The sequence below is a fragment of the Schistocerca gregaria genome, chromosome 9 (assembly GCF_023897955.1).
Source record: "Schistocerca gregaria isolate iqSchGreg1 chromosome 9, iqSchGreg1.2, whole genome shotgun sequence".
In the NCBI taxonomy this organism is placed as follows: domain Eukaryota; kingdom Metazoa; phylum Arthropoda; class Insecta; order Orthoptera; family Acrididae; genus Schistocerca; species Schistocerca gregaria.
Window position 1 is genome coordinate 208,593,895 of NC_064928.1, and position 23,948 is coordinate 208,617,842.

The window sequence follows — 23,948 nt, forward strand, 5'->3', positions numbered from 1 at the left end:
TGTGCCTTATTGGCATATAATGCGCTTTATATCGCCTTTTTTGAACACTCATATACCGTTAACACAGCGAACAAGGAATTTCGCTTTTAATGATGAGAATGGAACCCATTTGATGGTGAGTTTGCACAGGATATTTTCTTGAGACTGCAAAAGCACATAAGCGGTAGTTGTATTTTCAGGTTCTTTCTCGGTCAGAATATCTACCACAAACGTTCTTATTTTCGGTCTTAAAATACATCATTCTGCCACGTCTGTGAGCCAGACTACAATGAGAGACTGTAACAAGCATTACACCGCCGTACAAGACCATTGCTAACTCACATCGTACCGGATAAAGATCGATTAACACTGGATGTCACAGAATGGAACAGAAGTCAATGGAGCATCAAAATTCCGCAGGAAGGTCTTAATTATACACTCCTGGAAATGGAAAAAAGAACACATTGACACCGGTGTGTCAGACCGACCATACTTGCTCCGGACACTACGAGAGGGCTGTACAAGCAATGATCACACGCACGGCACAGCGGACACACCAGGAACCGCGGTGTTGGCCGTCGAATGGCGCTAGCTGCGCAGCATTTGTGCACCGCCGCCGTCAGTGTCAGCCAGTTTGCCGTGGCATACGGAGCTCCATCGCAGTCTTTAACACTGGTAGCATGCCGCGACAGCGTGGACGTGAACCGTATGTGCAGTTGACGGACTTTGAGCGAGGGCGTATAGTGGGCATGCGTGAGGCCGGGTGGACGTACCGCCGAATTGCTCAACACGTGGGGCGTGAGGTCTCCACAGTACATCGATGTTGTCGCCAGTGGTCGGCGGAAGGTGCACGTGCCCGTCGACCTGGGACCGGACCGCAGCGACGCACGGATGCACGCCAAGACCGTAGGATCCTACGCAGTGCCGTAGGGGACCGCACCGCCACTTCCCAGCAAATTAGGGACACTGTTGCTCCTGGGGTATCGGCGAGGACCATTCGCAACCGTCTCCATGAAGCTGGGCTACGGTCCCGCACACCGTTAGGCCGTCTTCCGCTCACGCCCCAACATCGTGCAGCCCGCCTCCAGTGGTGTCGCGACAGGCGTGAATGGAGGGACGAATGGAGACGTGTCGTCTTCAGCGATGAGAGTCGCTTCTGCGTTGGTGCCAATGATGGTCGTATGCGTGTTTGGCGCCGTGCAGGTGAGTGCCACAATCAGGACTGCATACGACCGAGGCACACAGGGCCAACACCCGGCATCATGGTGTGGGGAGCGATCTCCTACACTGGCCGTACACCTCTGGTGATCGTCGAGGGGACACTGAATAGTGCACGGTACATCCAAACCGTCATCGAACCCATCGTTCTACCATTCCTAGACCGGCAAGGGAACTTGCTGTTCCAACAGGACAATGCACGTCCGCATATATCCCATGCCACCCAACGTGCTCTAGAAGGTGTAAGTCAACTACCCTGGCCAGCAAGATCTCCGGATCTGTCCCCCATTGAGCATGTTTGGGACTGGATGAAGCGTCGTCTCACGCGGTCTGCACGTCCAGCACGAACGCTGGTCCAACTGAGGCGCCAGGTGGAAATGTCATGGCAAGCCGTTCCACAGGACTACATCCAGCATCTCTACGATCGTCTCCATGGGAGAATAGCAGCCTGCATTGCTGCGAAAGGTGGATATACACTGTACTAGTGCCGACATTGTGCATGCTCTGTTGCCTGTGTCTATGGTCCTGTGGTTCTGTCAGTGTGATCATGTGATGTATCTGACCCCAGGAATGTGTCAATAAAGTTTCCCCTTCCTGGGACAATGAATTCACGGTGTTCTTATTTCAATTTCCAGGAGTGTATACAGGGTGGCCATAGTTAAAGTTCCAGTTTCCAAACGCTGTAGGAAGAGAACCACATCAGAAGGCGTCAAATGTGAACAGCGTATTATTGACGTAGAGAGAAATTTCACAAAAGTCAACTAAAATTTTACCAATAGATGGGGCAGAAAGAGGCTTATCGTAAATAGGATCTACTACGAATGAAGGCGACCCACCACGGCGTCCACATCGGATGGGAAAAATCGGTTGTTAATTGTAGTAAGGCGAATAAAACGGCATCAGTTTATTATTTTCCTAGGGCCAAAGACGGCATAGCACGCAACTACTACAGGGGTAGTGCCGCAGAGTCACTGTTCTTGTGAAAGAGCTTTACCAGCAGCGCGATCCTTCTCGCACACAGTCACGTCGGGTGACTCGGACTCAAACTGAGGGACAGCAGCGAGTCGAGCGTATCTTCGTGAGCGCGTTCGGCGCTTACAGCGCCGTCTATTGGTCAAGTTGCCGTTAACTTTTCCTCCATGACATTTCCCTATAATAATGTGGTAACATGTTGTTCAAATTTGAAGTCATTGTTAACAATGGTTCTCTTCCGACTGTGTTTTGAAACAGGAACTATAATTACGGACACCCTGTATATACAACTCATGGTTAATCAGTTCAGAATATGAATATTACACGTGACAAGAACTAATTATCAAGTGTGGCTATTTGCAGCTGGGACTATTACACCAAAAAATATTTTATAATGCTTTTTTCCTAAAATTTGTGAAATATCTCTCTTTTTTAATAGCAATTTATTAATTATACTAGAACTGACATGTGATTACATTTTCACGCAGTTTGGGTGCATAGATACTGAGAAATCAGTACCCAGAACAACCACCTCTGGCCGTAATAACGGCCTTGATACGCCTGGGCTTTGAGTCAAACAGATCTTGGATGGCCATGCAGCCTTAACACGATACCACAGTTCATCAAGAGTAGTTACTGGTGTATTGTGACGAGCCAGTTGCTCGGCCACCATTGACCAGACGTTTTCAAATGGTGAGTGGTCTGGAGAATGTGATGGCCATGGCAGCAATCGAATATTTTCTGTTCAAATGGCTCTGAGCACTATGGGACTAAACGTCTGAGGTCATCAGTCCCCTACAACTTAGAACTACTTAAGCCTAACTAACCTAAGGACATCACACACATCCACGTCCGAGGCAGGATTCGAACCTGCGACCGTAGCGGTCGCGCCGTTCTAAACTGTAGCGCGTAGAACCGCTCAGCCACCCAGGCCGGCGAACATTTTCTGTATCTAGAACGGTCCGTACAGGACCTGCAACATGCGGTCGTGCGTCATCCTGCTGAAATATAGGGTTTCGCAGGGATCGAATGGAGGGTAGAGCCACGGGTCGTAACACATCTGAAATGTAACGTCCACTGTTCAAAGTGCCATCAATGCGAACAAGAGGTGAGCGTTGTTTTTTTTTTTTTTTTTTCATCAGTCTACTGACTGGTTTGATGCGACCCGCCACGAATTCCACAAGTTTCATTTTACCCCACAGCTTTTGATACAACAGGAGCAAAAGCGATCGCATCACATAGCTAGATACTTTCTGACGCTAACCTGAATTTATATCAAGAGGTTTCCATTTGTTTCTTATTCGTAACACACAATCTATTTCAAATGACACTTTACAATTGTAAAAATTCAGATAATTTATTGAAAGAATGTATTGAGCCTGGTTTAGCGTTTTTTGTAGCGAAACAGATCAAGTTTTTTCTTACTATAAACTAAAGATGTATGTGGCTTCCGTTCGTTATCCTGCATACATCCCATGGAAAGTCAATTTCTCCCCAGTCTCTGTAGTTCAAATGGCTCTGAGGACTTTTTTTTCGTCATCAGTCTACTGACTCGTTTGATGCGGCCCGCCACGAATTCCTTTCCTGTGCTAACCTCTTCATCTCAGAGTAGCACTTGCAACCTACGTCCTCAATTATTTGCTTGACGTATTCCAGTCTCTGTCTTTACAGTTTTTGCCCTCTACAGCTCCCTCTAGTACCATGGAAGTCATTCCCTCATGTCTTAGCAGATGTCCTATCATCCTGTCCCTTCTCCTTATCAGTGTTTTCCACGTATTCCTTTCCTCTCCGATTCTGCGTAGAACCTCCTCATTCCTTACCTTATCAGTCCACCTAATTTTCAACATTCGTCTATAGCACCACATCTCAAATGCTTCGATTCTCTTCTGTTCCGGTTTTCCCACAGTCCATGTTTCACTACCATACAATGCTGTACTCCAGACGTACATCCTCAGGAATTTCTTCCTCAAATGAAGGCCGGTATTTGATATTAGTAGACTTCTCTTGGCCAGAAATGCCTTTTTTGCCATAGCGAGTCTGCTTTTGATGTCTTCCTTGCTCCGCCTGTCATTGGTTATTTTACTGCCTAGGTAGCAGAATTCCTTAACTTCATTGACTTCGTGACCATCAATCCTGATGTTAAGTTTCTCGCTGTTCTCATTTCTACCACTTCTCATTACCTTCGTCTTTCTCCGATTTACTCTCAAACCATACTGTGTACTCATTAGACTGTTCATTCCGTTCAGCAGATCATCTAATTCTTCTTCACTTTCACTCAGGATACCAATGTCATCAGCGAATCGTATCATTGATATCCTTTCACCTTGTATTTTAATTCCACTCCTGAACCTTTCTTTTATTTCCATCATTGCTTCCTCGATGTACAGATTGAAGAGTAGGGGCGAAAGGCTACAGCCTTGTCTTGCACCCTTCTTAATACGAGCACTTCGTTCTTGATCGTCCACTCTTATTATTCCCTCTTGGTTGTTGTACATATTGTATATGACCCGTCTCTCCCTATAGCTTACCCCTACTTTTTTCAGAATCTCGAACAGCTTGCACCATTTTATATTGTCGAACGCTTTTTCCAGGTCGACTAATCCTATGAACGTGTCTTGATTTTTCTTTAGCCTTGCTTCCATTATTAGCCGTAACGTCAGAATTGCCTCTCTCGTGCCTTCACTTTTCCTTATGCCAAACTGATCGTCACCTAGCGCATTCTCAATTTTCTTTTCCATTCTTCTGTATATTATTCTTGTAAGCAGCTTCGATGCATGAGCTGTTAAGCTGACTGTGAGATAATTCTCGCACTTGTCAGCTCTTGCCGTCTTCGGAATTGTGTGGATGATGCTTTTCCGAAAGTCAGATGGTATGTCGCCAGACTCATATATTCTACACACCAAAGTGAATAGTCGTTTTGTTGTCACTTCATCTAATGATTTTAGAAATTCTGATGGAATGTTCTCTATCTCTTCTGCCTTATTTTACCGTAAGCCCTCCAAAGCTCTTTTAAATTCCGATTCTAATACTGGATCCCCAATCTCTTCTAAATCGACTCCTCTTTCTTCTTCTATCACATCAGACAAATCTTCACCCTCATAGAGGCTTTCAATGTATTCTTTCCACCTATCTGCACTCTCCTCTGCATTTAACAGTGGAATTCCCGTTGCACTCTTAATGTTACCACCGTTGCTTTTAATGTCACCAAAGGTTGTTTTGACTTTCCTGTATGCTGAGTCTGCCCTTCCGACAATCATATCTTTTTTGATGTCTTCACATTTTTCCTGCAGCCACTTCGTCTTAGCTTCCCTGCACTTCCTATTTATTTCATTCCTCAGCGACTTATATTTCTGTATTCCTGATTTTCCCGGAACATGTTTGTACTTCCTCCTTTCATCAATCAACTGAAGTATTTCTTCTGTTACCCATGGTTTCTTCGCAGCTACCTTCTTTGTACCTATGTTTTCCTTCCCCAACTTCTGTGATGGCCCTTTTTAGAGACGTCCATTCCCCTTCAACTGTGTTGCCTACTGCGCTATTCCTCATTGTTGTATCTATAGGGTTAGAGAACTTCAAACGTATCTCATCATTCCTTAGAAATTCCGTATCCCACTTCTTTGCGTATTGATTCTTCCTGAGTAATGTCTTGAACTTCAGCCTACTCTTCATCACTACTATATTGTGATCTGAGTCTATATCTGCTCCTGGGTACGCCTTACAATCCAGTATCTAATTTCGGAATCTCTGTCTCACCATGATGTAATCTAATTGAAATCTTCCCGTATCCCCCGGCCTTTCCCAAGTATACCTCCTCCTCTTGTGATTCTTGACGAATACACGCTTCTAATGTGCGTTCATGGCGATGTCGCCAAACAGGGATGCTACTATCATGATGCTGTAAACAGAACCTGGATTCAGCCGAAGAAATGTCGTTTTACCATTCGTGCACCCAGGTTCGTCGTTGAGTACAGCATCGCACGCGCCCCTGTCTGTGATGCAGCGTCAAGGTTACCCGCAGCCATGGTGTCCGATCTGATAGTCCATGCTGCTGAAAACGTCGTCGAACTGTTCGTGCAGATGGTTGTTGTCTTGCGAACGTCCCCATCTGTTGACACAGGTATCGAGACGTGCCTGCAAGATCCGGTACAGCGAAGCGGATAAGATGCGCATAGTGATGCGAGGCCGTTGGGATCCAGCACGGCGTTCCATATTAACCTCCTGAGCACACCGATTCCATATTCTGCTAACAGTCATTGGTTCTCGACCAACGCGAGCAGCAATGTCGCGATACGAAAAACCGTAATCGCGATAGGCTACAATCCGACCTTTGTCAAAGTCGGAAACGTGATGGTACGCATTTCTTCTCCTTACACGAGACATCACAACAACATTTCACCAGGCAACGTGGGTCAACGGCGTTTGTGTATGAGAAATCGGTTGGAGACTTTCCTCGTGTCAGCAAGTTGTAGGTGTCGCCACCGGCGCCAACCTTGTGTGAAGGCTCTGAGAAGCTAATCATTTGCATATCACAGCATCTTCTTCCTGTCGGTTAAATTTTGCATCTGTAGCACGTCATTTTCGTGGTGTAGCAACTTTAATGGCCAGTAGTGTAGATGTCATTTTATCACAATCGAATAGACCATGAAGGTCAAACGAGACCGACCGGCCGCCATGTCATTCACAGCCCAGAGACGTTACTGGATGCAGATAGAAAACGAGTTTGCCATACTGAGTAACAGTTCGTAGGTATTGTAGTTCTTTGGCCACAGCTCCCTGGCTGACATTGTGTGAGTAATATGTTCCAAACACACCGTCTCTTTACTGACGCTGAATGATGACTGGATGTCTGGAGCTGATGACTTTGTTCTATTGGACAACATGCAGCAGCCGTTGCAGGATAACAGGGATCTGGGTTGTGAAAGAAATGTAGACTCAAAATTTGATGATTAATCACAGTAATGTTTTTATTGACTTTCTGGTGGTGTCACATGAAATTCGAGGGTGAGGTGCAGTTTCGATGGGAGCAGTGATGGACGATGATGCTTGGCGATGTTCGTGGCTGTGGAAGCCGTGTCATGGTGTTGGCGCACCCTAAGGCCCTAATGGTGTCCGTATCCGTAACCACCATATCCCAGACCGTGTCCGTATCCTCCGTATCCCAGGCTGATGGCGGGGGCAGCAGCGTATCCCAGACCGAGTCCGTGTCCGTATCCCAGGCCGAGACCGTGGCCGTAGCCCAGTCCGATGGCGGGGGCGGCTGCGATGGCGGGGGCGGCGACTGCCACGGGGGCGGCGACCGCGGGGGCGGCGACGGCCACCTTAGCCACGGCGGGGGCGTAGTGGGTGGTGCCGTAGCTCACCTGTAACAGCAAGCAGAGGAAAACCAATTATAGCAGGGTTCGATGCAAACTGTGCACTGCACAGAAAATAGTTCCTACAAGCTTGTACGATCATACAGCATAAGCGGCGCAATGACAGCCGCTTGCTACCTTACTGTTCAGGGAAGTAATCCTGATTAAACTTAGATATGACTTATATCTGCTGACGAAAATGAAGAAAATAAATATAGAAGATTGATACATTAATGTAATAAAGACAATGTACAAAGGACACAATTGTAGAATTAGAACATCATTGGAGAACTCTGAATACTTCGAAATAAGACAAGGCCTATAACAAGGAAGTATTATATTTCCTGCACTTTTTAATGTTGTGATGAAGGCAATGAATAGGGCAGTTAAAGAAGCAGCAAAAGAAAAAGACAAAAAGATTTTTGCTGATGATATGGTAATAAGGGGCGATAAAGAGTTAGATGTAGAGTTACAACTTGATGCGTGGAAGTAAATAATGAAGAGGTACGGATTAAAAATAAATAAAGATAAGAGTGAAGTAATGGTATTTGGAGGGGCAAAGGTATTAATGAAAATATTACTTTTAATGGAGAACCCCTCAAAGTGGTAGGCAATTTTACTTATTTAGTGAGTGACATATCTAGTGCTGGAAGAATGACTAATTAAATAATAGGAGGTTACAGAAAGGAGGCAATTTCCACCAAACAATAAATAGATGATTTGGAATAAGGTAATTTCAGAAAAAGCGAAACTCCTTATGTATAAGAGTTACTACCCCGCTCTTTTCACCTGTGGAGGAGAAATATGGACAATGACAGAAAGGGACTGGAGCAGACTGCAAGCAGGGGAAATGAAATTTCTCAGAGCAGTTAAGGGAAAAACAATAACAAGAAAGTATGAGAGAAGAAACTGAAAAAGAGGATGTGTGGGCAGAGACTCCCCAAAATTATGGAAGAACTAAAGATGGATGGAAAAAGACCTAGAGGGCGCCCAAGAACACGGTGGAAAACGGGAATGAGAATATCTGTGGAAATGAGAGGTGTGACCTGGCAGCAATTGGAGGAAGAAAAGTGGTGGGAGGATCGAGCCAAATGGAGAGGACTCGTCAGCACCCAGACCCGGCAGTAGCTGGAGCGAGATCCAGATATAGATAGATAGATCTACTGACGCTATGAAATACAGGACGTTTCAAAATGAATATTTGCGTTTCAAGATTTATTACATTGAGCTTAAAATTATAAAGCAATACTTCGAATAAATGAGCAACTGGAATAGTTTTGTTGACCTTTACGCAAAGGGAAAAGTACTGAACGACCAAGAGTGACGGCAGAACGTGTTGAACGAGTGAGAATCATTGACCTGTAGCCACAAGAAATCAGTTCGTAGTGGTAGTCGTGAACTAGCAGTTCCACTGACGACTCTGTGGTCATTTTTAAGGGGACCCTTACAACTACATCACTATCGTTTGTAGTTGTTACAAGCTCTAAAGCCCGATGGACTGTAGTTTAAATGCCAATTTTGCAAGCTCTAAAGCCCGATGGACTGTAGCTTAAATGCCAATTTTGTAAACGAAATGTTGCTGCATTAGGATGAAGATTTTCTGGACCGTGTCGTCTTCAGTGATGAACTGACACTTCACTTAAGTGAAAATGTGTACATAAAATGTGTGGGGCATAAAATCCCCATGGGATTAAATAGTTGCAACGAGACTAATCTAAATTGAATTTTTCTCGATGCATACCCTAGTGGCAAGTTCATGGGCCTTTCTTCTTCGGTAAAGCAACTGCAACTGATGTTTCTTATCTCGATGGGCTCTTTCGTTAGTTGGAAGGAGTTGAATCACGGAATTTTATTTGGCAGCAAGCTCGTGCTCCACTTCGCTGGCGGATCTTACTACGCCACTAACTAAAGAACGTTATTTTTATGTGCCAGATTATCTACCCAACTCTAGAAACAGCATTGTTGCAACAATTACTCTAGACACAATGATCAAGCTTTGGTAAGAATCCGTCCGTTGACTCGATGTGTAACTGACTATAGGTGCTCACATCCAACTCTTGTAAGACAAACTGTTTGAATTACTCTTTCATTTGATGTATTGGTTATAGTTGTAAATTCAAAGTAGTGAATGCTACAAAGCATTAAAATCTGTACATTCATTTTGAAACAATGTGTATTTTAATAATCAAAACGTTATAACCACTGTCCGCTGCAACATTAATTGTTGCCTGGTGGCGCGCCGGGCAAGTGAGATGGTAAGAAATGTTTACGAACTGGCAGAGCACATCGAGCATACAACAAAGATAGTTAGTCACATAGGAAAATGGGATCACAGAGGCCTTTCAGGACTATTAAATAACGTTGCAGTTATTTGCACATATGCTACAAATGCTCACCCCCTACAGGAGGTCATCAATGTTTTGTTCAGATCGATCGAGACACGACTGACATCGACGCTGCTTTGAACGGCGCACCCTCACAAAGATACCTGGCGTATCTCGAAGACACCCTGTTGTTCCAACAATTCCAGCCTCTAGGTCGTCCGGCGATGTAACAGGTGACTGGTGTTTCAAATACATAACCTCCCCCCCCCCCCCCCCCCCGACACACACACAGAGGAAAGAATCGACTAAGTAGAGATCGAGTGATCTTGGTGGCCATGGGACTCGGCCACCGCGACCTATTCAGTGGCCGGAAAAGGTTGCCTGCAGATGTGCCCTCACTTCTCTGCTGCAATCGAATGCTGGAATCGAATGCGTCGACGAAAAAAAACATGAGAGCATCGTTCAGCATGTCGGACTGAACCTCTCGCAGGAATACGGTCCGGGAGAACATACGGCCCCATTAAACAGTCTCCGACGATGCCAGTCCGTACGTTAAGGATAAGCGATGAAGAAGACGTTCACTGTGAAGGTTCGGTCGGGATTTTTCCAGAAATGGTAAATATTGTATATTACCCGTCTTTCCCTATAACTTATCCCTATTTTTGTCAGAATTACGAACATCTTCCATCAATTGAGATTGTCGATTGCTTTTTCTATGTCGACAAACCCTATGAAAGAGCTTTTTCTGTTTTTTGTTCTTACTTCCATTATCAACCGCAAGTCAGAACTGCTTCTCTGGTGCCTTTATCTACCCTGAAGCCAGCCACATCGTCATTTAACGCATGTTTAATTTTCTTTTTCATCCTTCTCTATAATATTATTATCAGTAACTGGATGCATGAGCTGTTAAACAGGTTGTGCTACAATTCTCCCACTTGCCGACTCTTGTTGTCTTCGGAATTGTGTTGATGACTTGATGCCACTTTCCCCAGTGGTTTTAGAAATTCCAATGGAATGTTATCTTATGTATGCGGACGGTTCGGTCTAGTCAATGTGAGAAAGTGTGCTGAGTACCAAGTCAATAAAGGAAGTAAACGTAAAACAGCCTTTTTCACTTAAAATTGAGGGACTTTGGCATCTGTATCAAAAAGACACAAGTTTTCATTTTAGACGACACTCTCTGGTTTCTTAGGAATTAACCATCCCTTAAACATATCCCATAATCGCAAAGGAAATTGTTGCAATGAAGAAAGAACAACACACAATGGCCCTTCGGAAAGTAAGGCCCCATCGGTCACAAAATGAAAACCGCAGTGGAAATCAAAATTTTTTTATTCGCAACAGTTAGCTACACCTTCCAGCTACCTCTCTAAATAATCGCCTCTCTAACTTAGACATTTGTAGTGGCACTGTACAAACCTTCCAGCACCCTCGTCACAGAAGGTAGCCGCCTGTGCTTTCTTCCAATTGTCTACACTGGTCTGATTATCGTTGTTTGTGCCAAACTGTTGTCGTCGTAGCCGGCGGTTCATGTGAGCAGAGATGAACAACAGGCCGAATTAAGGGCCGTATTGTGGGTGATCAAACCATTACTGTCTAAAACGCTGCAGGAGCATCTTCATTGCCCCTACAGAACGCGGCTGAAAATTTCCTTGAAGAAATAAACGAATGACATTTATGTTACGTGGGCTGCATAGTGCTGAAATCCAATATGACGACGAAAAGACATGAGAACATCACTCAGCATGTCGGACAGAACCTCTCGCAGGAATACGGTCCGGGAGAACATACGGCCCCATTAAACAGTCTCCGACGATGCCAGTCCATACGTTAAGGATAAGCGATGAAGAGAAAATTCACTGTGAATCTTCGGTATGTAGTGGATTTCTGCAGAAACCGCTGCGCAAATCCCCTTCGCTTGGTGTAGTCCCCTGCTTGCAATGCCGGGATGCACTGGAAATAAAATGGGTGCAGTCCTTCGCCGTGCATAATGCACCTGATGGAGGATTGGAGGATATCAGCAGCGCGGGATGCAATCCGTGTACTATTTGACGGCGTACGCTGCACCTTTTCCAGAATGCTTTCTTCCTTTGTCAGCTGCCCGTGTTGTCTGTTGGTAAGCAGCACACGGCTTGTGCGCATGGAACGAGCCGGTTTCGCACAATCGGCTATGGGGGGTGACCAATAATGTGTGGCAGGCAGCTTTCTATCGCGATATTTCGCACAGCTGCTCGTCCATTGCAGTTGGCCGCGCCATAAGTCAGATGCAGCTCAGCCATTTGGCGGTACGTGTAGCTAGCCGTGTTACTCCATACGCTTTGACGGTGTGAATGGCGAAGGTCTCCGTGCTCTCTGCCCGTGTTTGTAGAACAACACCCCATTGTGACTGCAGCGTTTGCAACCCCCGGTTCCTATGTGATTACTGACTGTTGTTGTATTCCTGATGTGCCATGTAAGTTTGTATATCTGGAATACTCGGTAGATTGGAACCCACGAGCATCGAAACTTAGGCGCTAGTGCTAGATAGTGGAGGGTACGTACCTGTGAGACGGTGGAGACGGCAGCGGGGGCGTGGGCAATTGCTGGGGCGACGGCCACTGCAGGGGCGGGAGCGACAGCGACAGCGGGGGCGTGAGCGATGGCGGGGGCGGCGATGGCTGCGGGGGCGGCAGCCAGGGCCAGGCCGTGTCCGTAGCCTCCGTAGCCTCCGTAGCCTCCGTAGCCTCCGTATCCCAGACCCAGCAGGCCTCGCTTCTCCTGCTTCTTCTCCTCCTCAGCAAAGGCCACGGTGGCCAGAGCCAGCACTACAATAGCCTGGGGACAAAGGCAAAGTTGTTGGTAGCTCAGTTATACGTCCAGGAAACCATAGGTATACGTTCGTAGAATTCCAAGGCAAGAGTCAATTTGACAAAATCATTTTCTTTGTGGGTAATTAGCCAAGTCGGGGCACAGCGTACTCGCAACGTTTCCACGAGTTCCTGCTCACCATCTTCAAGTGAAGTGATGACCTGAAGATGACGAGTACGAAATTCGTCGAAACTCTGCGACAATACCACACAACGACTAGTCTGATAAACCGATAAGATTTGGTCAGTGAAATTGGTCGTGAATATCTGCATTCCCATAAAACTATTTTGAGTATGAGACTCTTAACAATAATTGCAATAGCGACGTTTCGACAGACTTTGGAGCTTTCCTCTTCAGGATGAGTAACGTCTGGATTCTGGTGTTAGTCTTCCCCTACGTATTTCGGTTGTCAGGTGGCTCCCGACGCCACACTCTGAGATTCCATTGAACAATTGGAAGATTGCTAGGAGGGTAGTGAGCTATTTCCTGTGCTTCTCAGACGGCCACATACCGTGAATAGAGAGGATGGCTACGAGTGATGCCAGTTCAGCGGGCCACGGGCTTTCCCCAGCCAGCAGCTCCAAGTGACTCGGTTTCGACAGCAAGAAAATGGCCATAACAGAACTGCCGCTCAGCATCATCGTCTCGCTGTCAGAAAACGCTACTCCGGGGTACAAGCAGCCGATTCGCTGATGCTCACCAATCACGTCCCATAGTAGCACAGGTAATAGCTTACTTTCCAGCCGTCATTGCATAGCAACCTTTACCAGGAATTTTCCTATCGCATTCGAGAATAGGACGTCGGTGGCCACCTGACACTGGAAATAACAGTGTCTATGGGGAAAGGCCAAGCAGTTAGTTGCCCTGAAGAGGAACGCTGCGAAGACGGCCGAGACGTCGGTATTTTTAGTGTTTTCATAACGACGTGCCTAATACTCAAAATGATTTTATTCAAAATAGCTATGTTTTCAATATCATGGTGAAATGAGTGGATGAAAAGGAAATGAAATACACCTCCGAAATAAGTGGTTCATGAAACGCATGTTTGACCGATTCTTGAGTATTACTTAGCCGCCTGTGGCCACTACCAAATAAGATTAATAGAAAAGGACGTCTCTAAAAAGGGCAATCGCAGAAGATGGAAAGGAAAAAACAGGTACAAGGAAGGTAACAAAGAAGAAACCGGTCTTCCTATGACAGCAGTACTTTGTGCTAAGATTTTAGGACAGACAACATTCATAGTCGAATAGTATGAAACAATACAAAACAAAATCTGTCTGGTAAGCATCAGCTCTAAAATTCGTACTATAAGAGCTATGAGCAGTTCATCATTTACGATACTGTGAAACACATCTTTTCTACGGCAATAACTTTGATTCCCAAATTTTTGGAGGAGGCAGTGTGAACCAAAACAAGAAAAAAAGCTCAGTAAATATGCACTCTAAAATGCGCCGTTTAAAAGCTACGTTCATTTGTTCAGAAGCAGAGATGTGTTTCACAGTAGCTAATATTAACAAATACTCATAGATCTTCAGGTATACATTTTAGAGCCCATGTTTCCTACACATTTTTTTTCTTCTTTTGTCTGTTTTCTGCTTTTGATAGATGCTTATTAACAACAGTGTCCGCAGCTCGTGGTCGTGCGGTAGCGTTCTCGCTTCCCGCGCCCGGGTTCCCGGTTTCGATTCCCGGCCGGGTCAGGGATTTTCTCTGCCTCGTGATGACTAGGTGTTGTGTGATGTCCTTAGGTTAATTAGGTTTAAGCAGTTCTAAGTTCTAGGGGACTGATGACCATAGCTGTTAAGTCCCATAGTGCTCAGAGCCATTTGAACCAGCCAGTAACAACAGTACAAGTAGATGTTAAACAGTGCCAGAGATATAAGAACGATTTTCACTTTTAACTTCCGAACCAGTTGTTTCCAGACCAGGCCTCAAATTGGTACATTCAGTGTTCTCCATCGTCTCTGATAGTTTCTCATTACGGAATCGCCCTGTATGTTCCAAGCAATGGCGTCCCTGTAACACGGCGTTAAGGTAGCCCCGAAATTACCTTTCAATCCGTCGATTCCGAGTTTCATTTGGAAGGAAGTCCTGAACCTAACCACAAATCTGGTGTAACGGGTTATAAATGTATAGAAATAAAAGACAAAGTAAATAGGTAACTTTTACACGAGGAAAGGAAGACGGAAATGCGGATGGCCTGGTAACTCTGCAGACAGCCCAAGGCTAGTAGCTCGCTCTTACGTCACGGTCAGCTCTTTGCTTTTCCTGTGGCAGCGGCCGACGGTGAGTAGGGGGGAGGTGAGGGGGGGGAGGGGAGGGGAGGACTATAGCATGAGAAGAAGGGGGATGGAGGATAGGAATTGGTTATTACCTCGACTTCCGTTGTTTTCTCTGGGACTTGCCCGTTGGTTTAGAAAGCGGTTTCCGTTTTATGAGCGCTGGAAGCAGTTCCATATTTCCAGACTCTGCACAGCTGAGTTCTTACGCCCAGGGCATGCGTCCGCATTTTTCTGAAAGCGCTTAGTCTGAGCATTTATACTTGAGGCGCCGAATCAACGAACCACACACGGATATTTAAGAATTTATCCGATCCGTAAGTGTACCTTGATAGAGAACAAAGTGGACGTGAACAAACTAAAGAGAAAATTGTCAGCGGTGAACGACACGTGAGAAACTGTTAGAGATAATCGCGCTCTTAATTAGCATTCAACCACTGTAATTTAATTAATTTAGAGAAATCAGCTTCAGCTGTAATATTTATTTGAATAAATAATCAGTACAACTGAAGAGGATCTCTCTAAATTAATTATCATCTCTCTCAGTTACGGATACCCTACGTATCAAAGCTTGTGCATTGTAATTTAACCGTCCTGAGAAGGACCGCTGCAAAGGCGACACCTCGACAAATTTCGTAGCTGGTTCAGTGAAGCGCCTAATACCCAAAAGAATTCCGTTCAGAATTATAATTTAAGATTTTTATTATTTTTTAAAATCGCTTTTACTGCATCGCTTGCGGTCTCGGACGCAGTTTTCCGCACAAGCACAGAAACTTTTTCATTAATACAGGAAAATGTTTGACACTATTTTGCTAAAGGAGTCTATGATTAACACTGCTGCACCCACATGTTATAACTTTCTGTGGCCAGAAAAACGGAGAAGAACAGAATCGTGGCAATTCTGGAGTGTTTCTTACTGACGTGTGCAGAAAAGAAAGCGCAGTCGTAGGAGTTTAGGAGGTGTAGAATTGTGGGGGAGAGGAAAACAGCTTATCCAGGAACATTATTTCTTTCAAGAATTTTATTACCGCTTTGGACCCTGTTGCAACTAAATTAAATGCGCAAAACATTAAGAATGCACAGGTCGACAGGATGAGTGTTAAGACATCAGGGAAGAACTTCCGTGGTATCAGAGGGAAATGTACAGGAAGACAGAGACTGTAATGCATCCTACAAAAACTCAAGAGTGTTGGATGTAAGTGCTACCCTGAGACGATAGGGGTTGGTACAAGAGAGGAACTATGAAACTAATCAGGTTATGGTTCTGAGCACTATGGGACTTCTGAGGTAATTAGTGCCCGAGAACTTAGAACTACTTAAACCTAACTAAGGCCATCACACACATCCATACCCGAGGCAGGATTCGAACCTGCGACCGTAGCGGTCTTAATCAGGTTACTGATGACACGAAAGGAAATGTGGACAGGCGCGAGTAGGGATTGTGGTCTGAGGGTTCCGTAAAACTTAACTACTGTTATACACAATAACTTCGTGTGGTTCGGTCGCCTGGTGCGTCTCTCTGTCGGACACTACGTCGGCAGCCGGTCGCTGTGGCCGAGCGGTTCTAGGCGCTTCAGACTGGAACCGCGCGACCGCTACTGTCGCATGTTCGAATCCTGCCTCGGACATGGATGTGTCTGATGTCCTTAGGTTAGTTTGGTTTAAGTAGTTCTAAGTTCTAGGGGACTGATGACCTCAGCTATTAAGTCCCATAGTGCTCAGAGCCATATACCTCTAGCTATACCATAACTTTGTCACATCAGTGTATAATGCGACAGTTCAATTTGGAAAAGCAGTGGAATGGAAATGAGCGTTTGGGTCATTGGCCTGGAGGCCTCCTACGGGGCAGGTCCGGCCGCCTTGGTGCAGATCTTATTACATTCGACGCCACATTTGGCGACCTGCGCGCCGGATGGGGATGAAATGATGATGAAGACAACACCCAGTCCCTGAGCGGAGAAAATCCCCGACCCAGCTGTGAATCGAACCCGGGCCCGTAGGACGGCAATCCGTCACGCTGGCCACTCAGTTATTGGGGCGGAAGGAAAAGCAACAATGCATTAGCAAACATGAGTCTGATAGTGGAACTAAATTCAAGTTTTAATATGCGGACGCTTCGGTCTGTTCATTGTGAGGAAGTGTGCTGAGTATCAAGTAAATAAAAAAAGTAAATGCAAAACAGCCTTTTTCACTTAAAATTGAGGGACATTGACATCAGTATCGAAAAGACACAAGTTTTCGTTTTAGGCAGCACTGTCTGGTTTCTTACAAATCGTGTTCTGTCTAGTATCCATCCCTTAAACATATCCCATAGCCGCAAAGGAAATTGTTGCAATGAAGAAAGAACAACATACGAGGGCTCTTCGAAAAGTAAGGACCCATCGGTCACAAAATGAAAACCGAAGTTTTTATTCGCAACAGTTAGCTACACCTTGTAGCTACCTCTAAATAATCGCCGCTCTAACTTAGACATTTGTCGTTCACAGAAAGCAGCCGCCTGTGCTTTCTGCCAATTATCAACAATGGTCTGATTTTCGTTGTTTGTGCCAAAATGTTGTCGTCGTAGCCAGCGTTTCACGTGAGTAGAGATGAACAACGGAGCCAATTAAGGGCTGTATTGTGGGTGATGAAACAGTAGTCTCAGGCAAAATCTCTCACCAAATCCACATACTTGGCGGAGGACACACTTGTTTTAGGCATTTCTGTGTGAGCACTTTGCGCTCTGAACTGACGTGAAACGAGTCGGCAGGCACACCAAAAGACACTGCCCGACACGTCTGTGCGAAGTTCCATCGGATTTTCACAGTGGTTTCCAATTCGCGCCTAATCGGTATACGAATCCGAATACGCCTGGTATAGCGGGAGGAAGCCTACAAACATTGTCCACTCTTCGCCTCTTTTTACTCTCACTGAAGCAAGTGTTTACTGTTGCTACGGTACTAGTATTACGGCAACTCAGCGACTGCATGAGTTTATATAACCTGCAGTGAGCCTAGCGCTGTGTTTCAAAACAGTTATGTAACGCCTACCCTGAATAACGCCCTTTCTTCGCATGAATGTGTATGTAGTACAGATGCTCTGGATCGATGACAGTATTCCAAGAAAGCTCCGTACAAAGGCTGCACACATCAAATGTACCAAACCCAGGCTACATATTACTTGACTGGGCGTTGCTTTCCCTTGAGTGATGTCTGCGTATCTATTTCGATTTTTGTGGAACGGACTCGTATGCAGAACTCACGCTGCTGTAAAGAATTCGCACGATACTTTTCCCTGAATAAAGCCTCACGTGCAATAGTGTGAGACGACGGCGTGCACTAAGGAGCGCTCTATTGTTAACACTCGGTGCTTGTCTGAAATGACTGAGATAGCAAAGCGAGAGAAATCTGGTGGACTCATACTTTACAGCTCATGCATCCAAGCTGCTGACAGCGAACAATACATGGACGAATGGAACATAAGAATAGGGAACTGATAGGTAACGATCAGGTTGGCTTTATGGAAGATATAGGAAGTAAGATGAAGAAATATAGAGACATGTTCAGAGGATTTGTCAACCTAGAATCTGCCTTTGACACTGTAAAATGGTGATGTATGTCCTAAATTCTGAGAAACGTCGGAGTTAGCTATAGAGAGGGTAATATATCAGGTGGACAAGGCGGAGAAATTAGAACTGAAGATGAAGAACGAAGAGATATTTTAAATACTAAGAGGTATCAAGCTTAGGATTTTCGTGGGCTGTGCTTATCACTGCAAGTGAATACCACAGCGTTTCAGTCAATGACACAGTGGGGAACTCTATTCCCCGATTGTGTCTGCACGAAGTAGTGTTGCAAAATGTAGCACACGACAACAAAAAATTTATAGCCGCTTCACAATTCAGTATCTTTGCCTCCAGTCTCTTCCTTCGAAATATAAGTTGAAGCATTGAAATCAGATCGCATCCAAATAGTGCTACGTTCTATGAAAAAAAAGTCAAAACTTTTAGCATTGGAAGCCTATTCCTAGGAGAAAACTAACTTTTTAAAATCAGATATGCTCTCCACGTAGCGCTCTTGCATTGTCGCCCTTACATCTACATCCTCCAAATCTCTGTCAAGTACATGGATGAGGATACTTTTCATTTTCCTCATGTTACACATACTTTCTGCTACATCGGCCAATGAATTAAGAGGACTAACAGGTTGTATGCCTCTCTGACATATCTAATTAATATATACTTTAGAGGAATACTGGTAGCTTGCTCGATATTTCTAGGTGCATCAGCCAAACGTAAGTCTAGAAAATTCGTTATTTTGTGGTGGTAGGTGGTGTCTTAATTGCTCTGTCTGTCAGCACAGCTATTCCGAGTATCTCCATTGATGCGTATGAACCATTAACCATTCCCGTGACCTTTCTTTCTACATGTAAGTTCCCTCTATAAAGGTTCAATCTTCAAAACTCGTTCATATTCCTTTTACCAGACACGACCTTTTTGGATAAATTGCATTTCAGCGTCGACCTAATGACTAAACCATTCTGCTGTTCAACAAGCCCTTATTTACATATGAGTACCATCTACTATTGACTCTCATAAAAATATCTTACTCTCCGTGAGAGCAGTCAGCCATATGATATCTGTTTTAATATGAGAACAACAGCTTTCTAGAATGAGATTATCACTCTGCAGCGGAGTGTGCGCTGATATGAAACTTCCTGGCGGGTTAAAACTGTGTGCCGGGTCGAGACTCGAAGTCGGGACCATTGCCTTTCGCGGGCAAGTGCTCTACAATCTGAGCTATCCAAGCACGACTCATGCCCCGTCCTGACAGCTTTACTTCTGCCAGTACCTAGTCTCCTACTTTCCAAACTTTACAGAAGCTCTGCTACAAAATAGCTTCTGTAAAGTGTGGAAAGTAGGAGACGGTGTACTGGAAGAAGTAAAGCTGTGATGACGGGGCGTGAGTCGTGCTTGGGTAGCTCAGATTGTAGAGCACTTGCCCGCGAGAGGCAAAAGTCCCGAGTTCGAGTGTTGGTCCGGCGCACAGTTTTAACCCGCCAGGAAGTTTCAACAGCTTTCTAGTTCCCTTATAAACCAATTGCTGCCATTTGATTCAACCACGGCTAGACTTTCTTGCATTTTATAATCCTAGATGTTTAAGTATTACCTATTTAAGGGACTTGAATGTATTTGTAAATAGGCACAGGACCAACAGAAAATTATTAGCACATTACGTCCATATGCAGCTAATTAGCTATAACTTATACAGGGTGTGTCTCCTAAGAGTTGTCGGCAGATATGTGCAGTTTTGTTTTTTTCAACACGCAGCTGGATTTAGCCCAAAAAAAAAAGAAATACTGATCATCACGGCTTTCATGCGACGTCCAGCGTCGATGGACAAAGGCGTTGGTTTGTTTCGTTTTACACACGAAGCGATTTTTGAAGTGGAATTTTAAGTGCCATTCGAGAGTGCAGTTCAAAATTAATATTTTGCGGCATTTGTTATATCGATAAATGTTAACAGGGGCAGTAAAATATGAAGAATAATCATTACTCCAGCAGCCATGGTAATGCAATAGCCACACAGAAGCGTGTTGTTAAGTCTCTGCTAAAGTACTGATTATTCTTCGTGTTTTGCTGTTCCTGTTAATACATTTCGGTAAAAGGAACATCGCACTAGATAACTCTAGCGCTCGAATGTGCAGGCATGATTTCGTTTCAAAAATAATTTTGTTTGAAACGGGAAACAAACCGACTCATTGCGTCGACGCTGGGAAGACGTGATAAGCTGAATTTGTTTGGGCTGACATTAGCCACAAGCAGGAAAAACGAAATTGCAAATATCTGCCGAAACACCAGAGATCACGCCCCTGACGAACTATAGGAGAGACAGCCTCTAGTAGATCAGGATACGTATTTCGCTTCTTCCTCGTAGGTAAGTAATAAAATGGTTCAAACAGCCCTGACCACTATGGGACTTAACATCTGAAGTCATCAGTGCCCTAGACGTAGAACTACTTAAACCTAACTAACATAAGGACATCGCACACATCCATGCCCGAGGCAGGATTCGAGCCTGCGACCGTAGCAGTAGCGCAGCTCCGGACTGAAGCGCCTAGAACCGCTCGGCCACAACGGGCGGCTAGGAAAGTAATGTATATCCGCAACGGGCAACATGTAGCATTAGTAGAATTGGTCCCAAGATGATCACCTGGGGACTAACTAGGCTATTTGTGATAGTCGAGAAATGTGTCCCAAATAACCTGCCGTACCCTGCCACAAGTCAGTCTAAATATCCTGAAGAATTGCAGCTACTTTTGTTGGCAGCTATACCCATATATGTTAGATAGTACGGTACAGGTTTTTTTGCAGGACAATGAATTCTGCCCGTCCGATACTGGTCAGCGGGTACACCACAACCTACGAGAGCGCTAGAATTCCGCGGTTGTTTACTCACCAGGACCTTCATGTTGGCTGTGAGGTAAGGTGTTGCTGTCACTGGTGGTGGCGGACTGATGTTTGCGAGCTGACCGGCGTGGCTATATATACCGGCCAGAGTTTCGCGAGACCGGACGAGCGCGCCGTATCCTTTCACAGAGCTGGACGCCGCGCCACGGCACAGGACGGGGTGAAAGGCGAGACCGTCGCGCCAATTCGCCCGCAAGGATATATCACTCACTCCTACGGCCCGCGGCAACGGGAGAAACGTGCAAAAAACACCGGGGCGCGACGCGGATTCCGGTCACGCGATGTCGAACAGCCGTCGCAGCGGGCTGCCGCCTTGACCGTCTGGCTATAAGGCATAGGCTCCTGACGATGAGCATTGGTGCCGAAACTTCAGAAATACTGTTTCATTATTACTGCGACTTCCAAGGCTTAGGCTTAGAACGCAGCATGTCATTCTCAATGGAGAGAAGTCTTCCGAAGTAAGAGTGATTTCAGGTGTGCCGAGGGGGAGTGTCGTAGGACCGTTGCTATTCACAATATACATAAATGACCTTGTGGATGACATCGGAAGTTCACTGGGGCTTTTTACGGATGATGCTGTGGAGTATCGAGAGATTGTAACAATGGAAAATTGTACTGAAATGCAGGAGAGTCTGCAGATAACTGACGCATGGTGCAGGGAATGGAAATTGAATCTCAATGTAGACAAGTGTAAAGTGCTGCGAATACATAGAAAGAAAGATCCCACATCATTTAGCTACAATATAGCAGGTCAGCAACTGGAAGCAGTTAATTCCATAATTATATTGGAGTACGCATTAGGAGTGATTTAAAATGGAATGATCATATAAAGTTGATTGTCGGAAAGCAGATGTCAGACTGAGATTCATTGGAAAAATCCTAAGGATATGCAATCCGAACACAAAGGAAGGAGGTTACAGTACGATGGTTCGCCCACTGCTCGAATACTGCTCAGCAGTGTGGCATCAGTACCAGGTAGGGTTGATAGAAGAGATAGAGAAGATCCAACGGAGAGCAGTGCGCTTCGTTACAGGATCATTTAGTAATCGCGAAAGCGTTACGGAGATGATAGATAAACTCCAGTGGAAGACTCTGCAGGAGAGACGCTCAGTAGCTCGGTACGGACTTTTATTAAAGTTTCGAGAACATATCTTCACCGAAGAGTCAAGCAGTATATTGCTCCCTCCTACATATATCTCGCGAAGAGACCATGAGGATAAAATCAGAGAGATTAGAGTCCACACAGAAGCATACCGACAATCCTTCTTTCCATGAACAATACGAGACTGGAATAGAAGGGAGAACCGATAGAGGTACTCAGGGTACCCTCCGCCACACACCGTCAGGTGGCTTGCGGAGTATGGATGTAGATGTAGATCAGCGAGGCTTGCATTTGCTGCCGCGCTTCCCATCTGACAATAAGGTATAGGCTGCTGACAATGAGTATTGATGTCGGAACTTCAGAAATACCGCTTTATTATTACTGTGACACCCGAGCCGTAGGCTAGATCAGCTGGATCCTCCCCATCTGGCAATAAGGCTTAGGCTGCTGCCGATGAGTAACAATGCCGAAACTTCAGCAATACTGTTTTATTATTAATGCGACTTCCAAGGCTTAGGCTAGATCAGTGAGACTTGCAGTCGCTCCCGCACTTCTCATCTGACAATAAGGTATAGGCTGCTGACGATGAGTATTGATGCCGAAACTTCAGCAATACTGTTTTATTATTGATGCGACTTCCATGGCTTAGGCTAGATCAGCGAGACTTGCAGTCGCTCCCGCACTTCGCATCTGACAATAAAGTATAGGCTGCTGACGATGAGTATTGATGCCGAAACTTCAGCAATACTCTTTTATTATTGATGCGACTTCCATGGCTTAGGCTAGATCACCGATACTTGCACTCGCTGCTGCTCTCCCCATTTGGCAATAAGGCATAGGCTCCTGACGATGAGAACTGACGCCGAAATTTCAGAATTACTGCTTTATTATTACTCTGACACCCAAGGCTTAGGCTAGATCAGCTGCCGCCCTCCCCATCTGGCAATAAGGCCTAGGCTCCTGACGAGGAGTAAAGAGGCCGAAACTTCAGCAATACTGTTTTATTATTATTGCGACTTCGAAGGCTTACACTAGAGCAGCCCGTAGAACCACCGCCCCGGCGGGACGTGCATCAGCTATCGCCATCCCCATCTGACAATAAGGCATAGGTTGCTGACGATGAGTAACAAGGCCGAAAATACAGCAGTATCCGTCATTGTTATTGTGACTTTCAAGGCTTAGGCCAGAACAGCCTGTAGAATCAACGCCCCAGTGGGGGTGCAAAACCTGCCGCACTTGCCATCTGCCGAACGCTACTGACGATGAGCTCGAGGACGAAATTTCACAAATATTGCTCTATTATTATTGTACGTATCAAGCCTTAGCCTAGAACAGTCTCCTACCGTTCCACAATCTCCGAGAGCTCTTCTGTCGCACTTATTCATATAGTTTTCTGTGGTGTCACCGCCAAACACCACACTTGCTAGG

The 23,948-nt window shown here is 45.3% G+C and overlaps 1 protein-coding gene across 1 annotated transcript in view; it reads right to left on the bottom strand.

The window, feature by feature from the left end:
- The window catches only part of LOC126291615 (cuticle protein 65), a 77,294-nt gene extending 55,728 nt beyond the window's left edge, over positions 1 to 21,566 (bottom strand). The window contains exon 1 of the mRNA XM_049985152.1: positions 21,408 to 21,566. Within this exon, the coding sequence (XP_049841109.1) occupies positions 21,408 to 21,419 (12 nt within the window). The 5' untranslated portion in view covers positions 21,420 to 21,566. The remainder of the gene's footprint in view (positions 1 to 21,407) is intronic.
- Between the last annotated feature and the right edge of the window lie 2,382 nt (positions 21,567 to 23,948).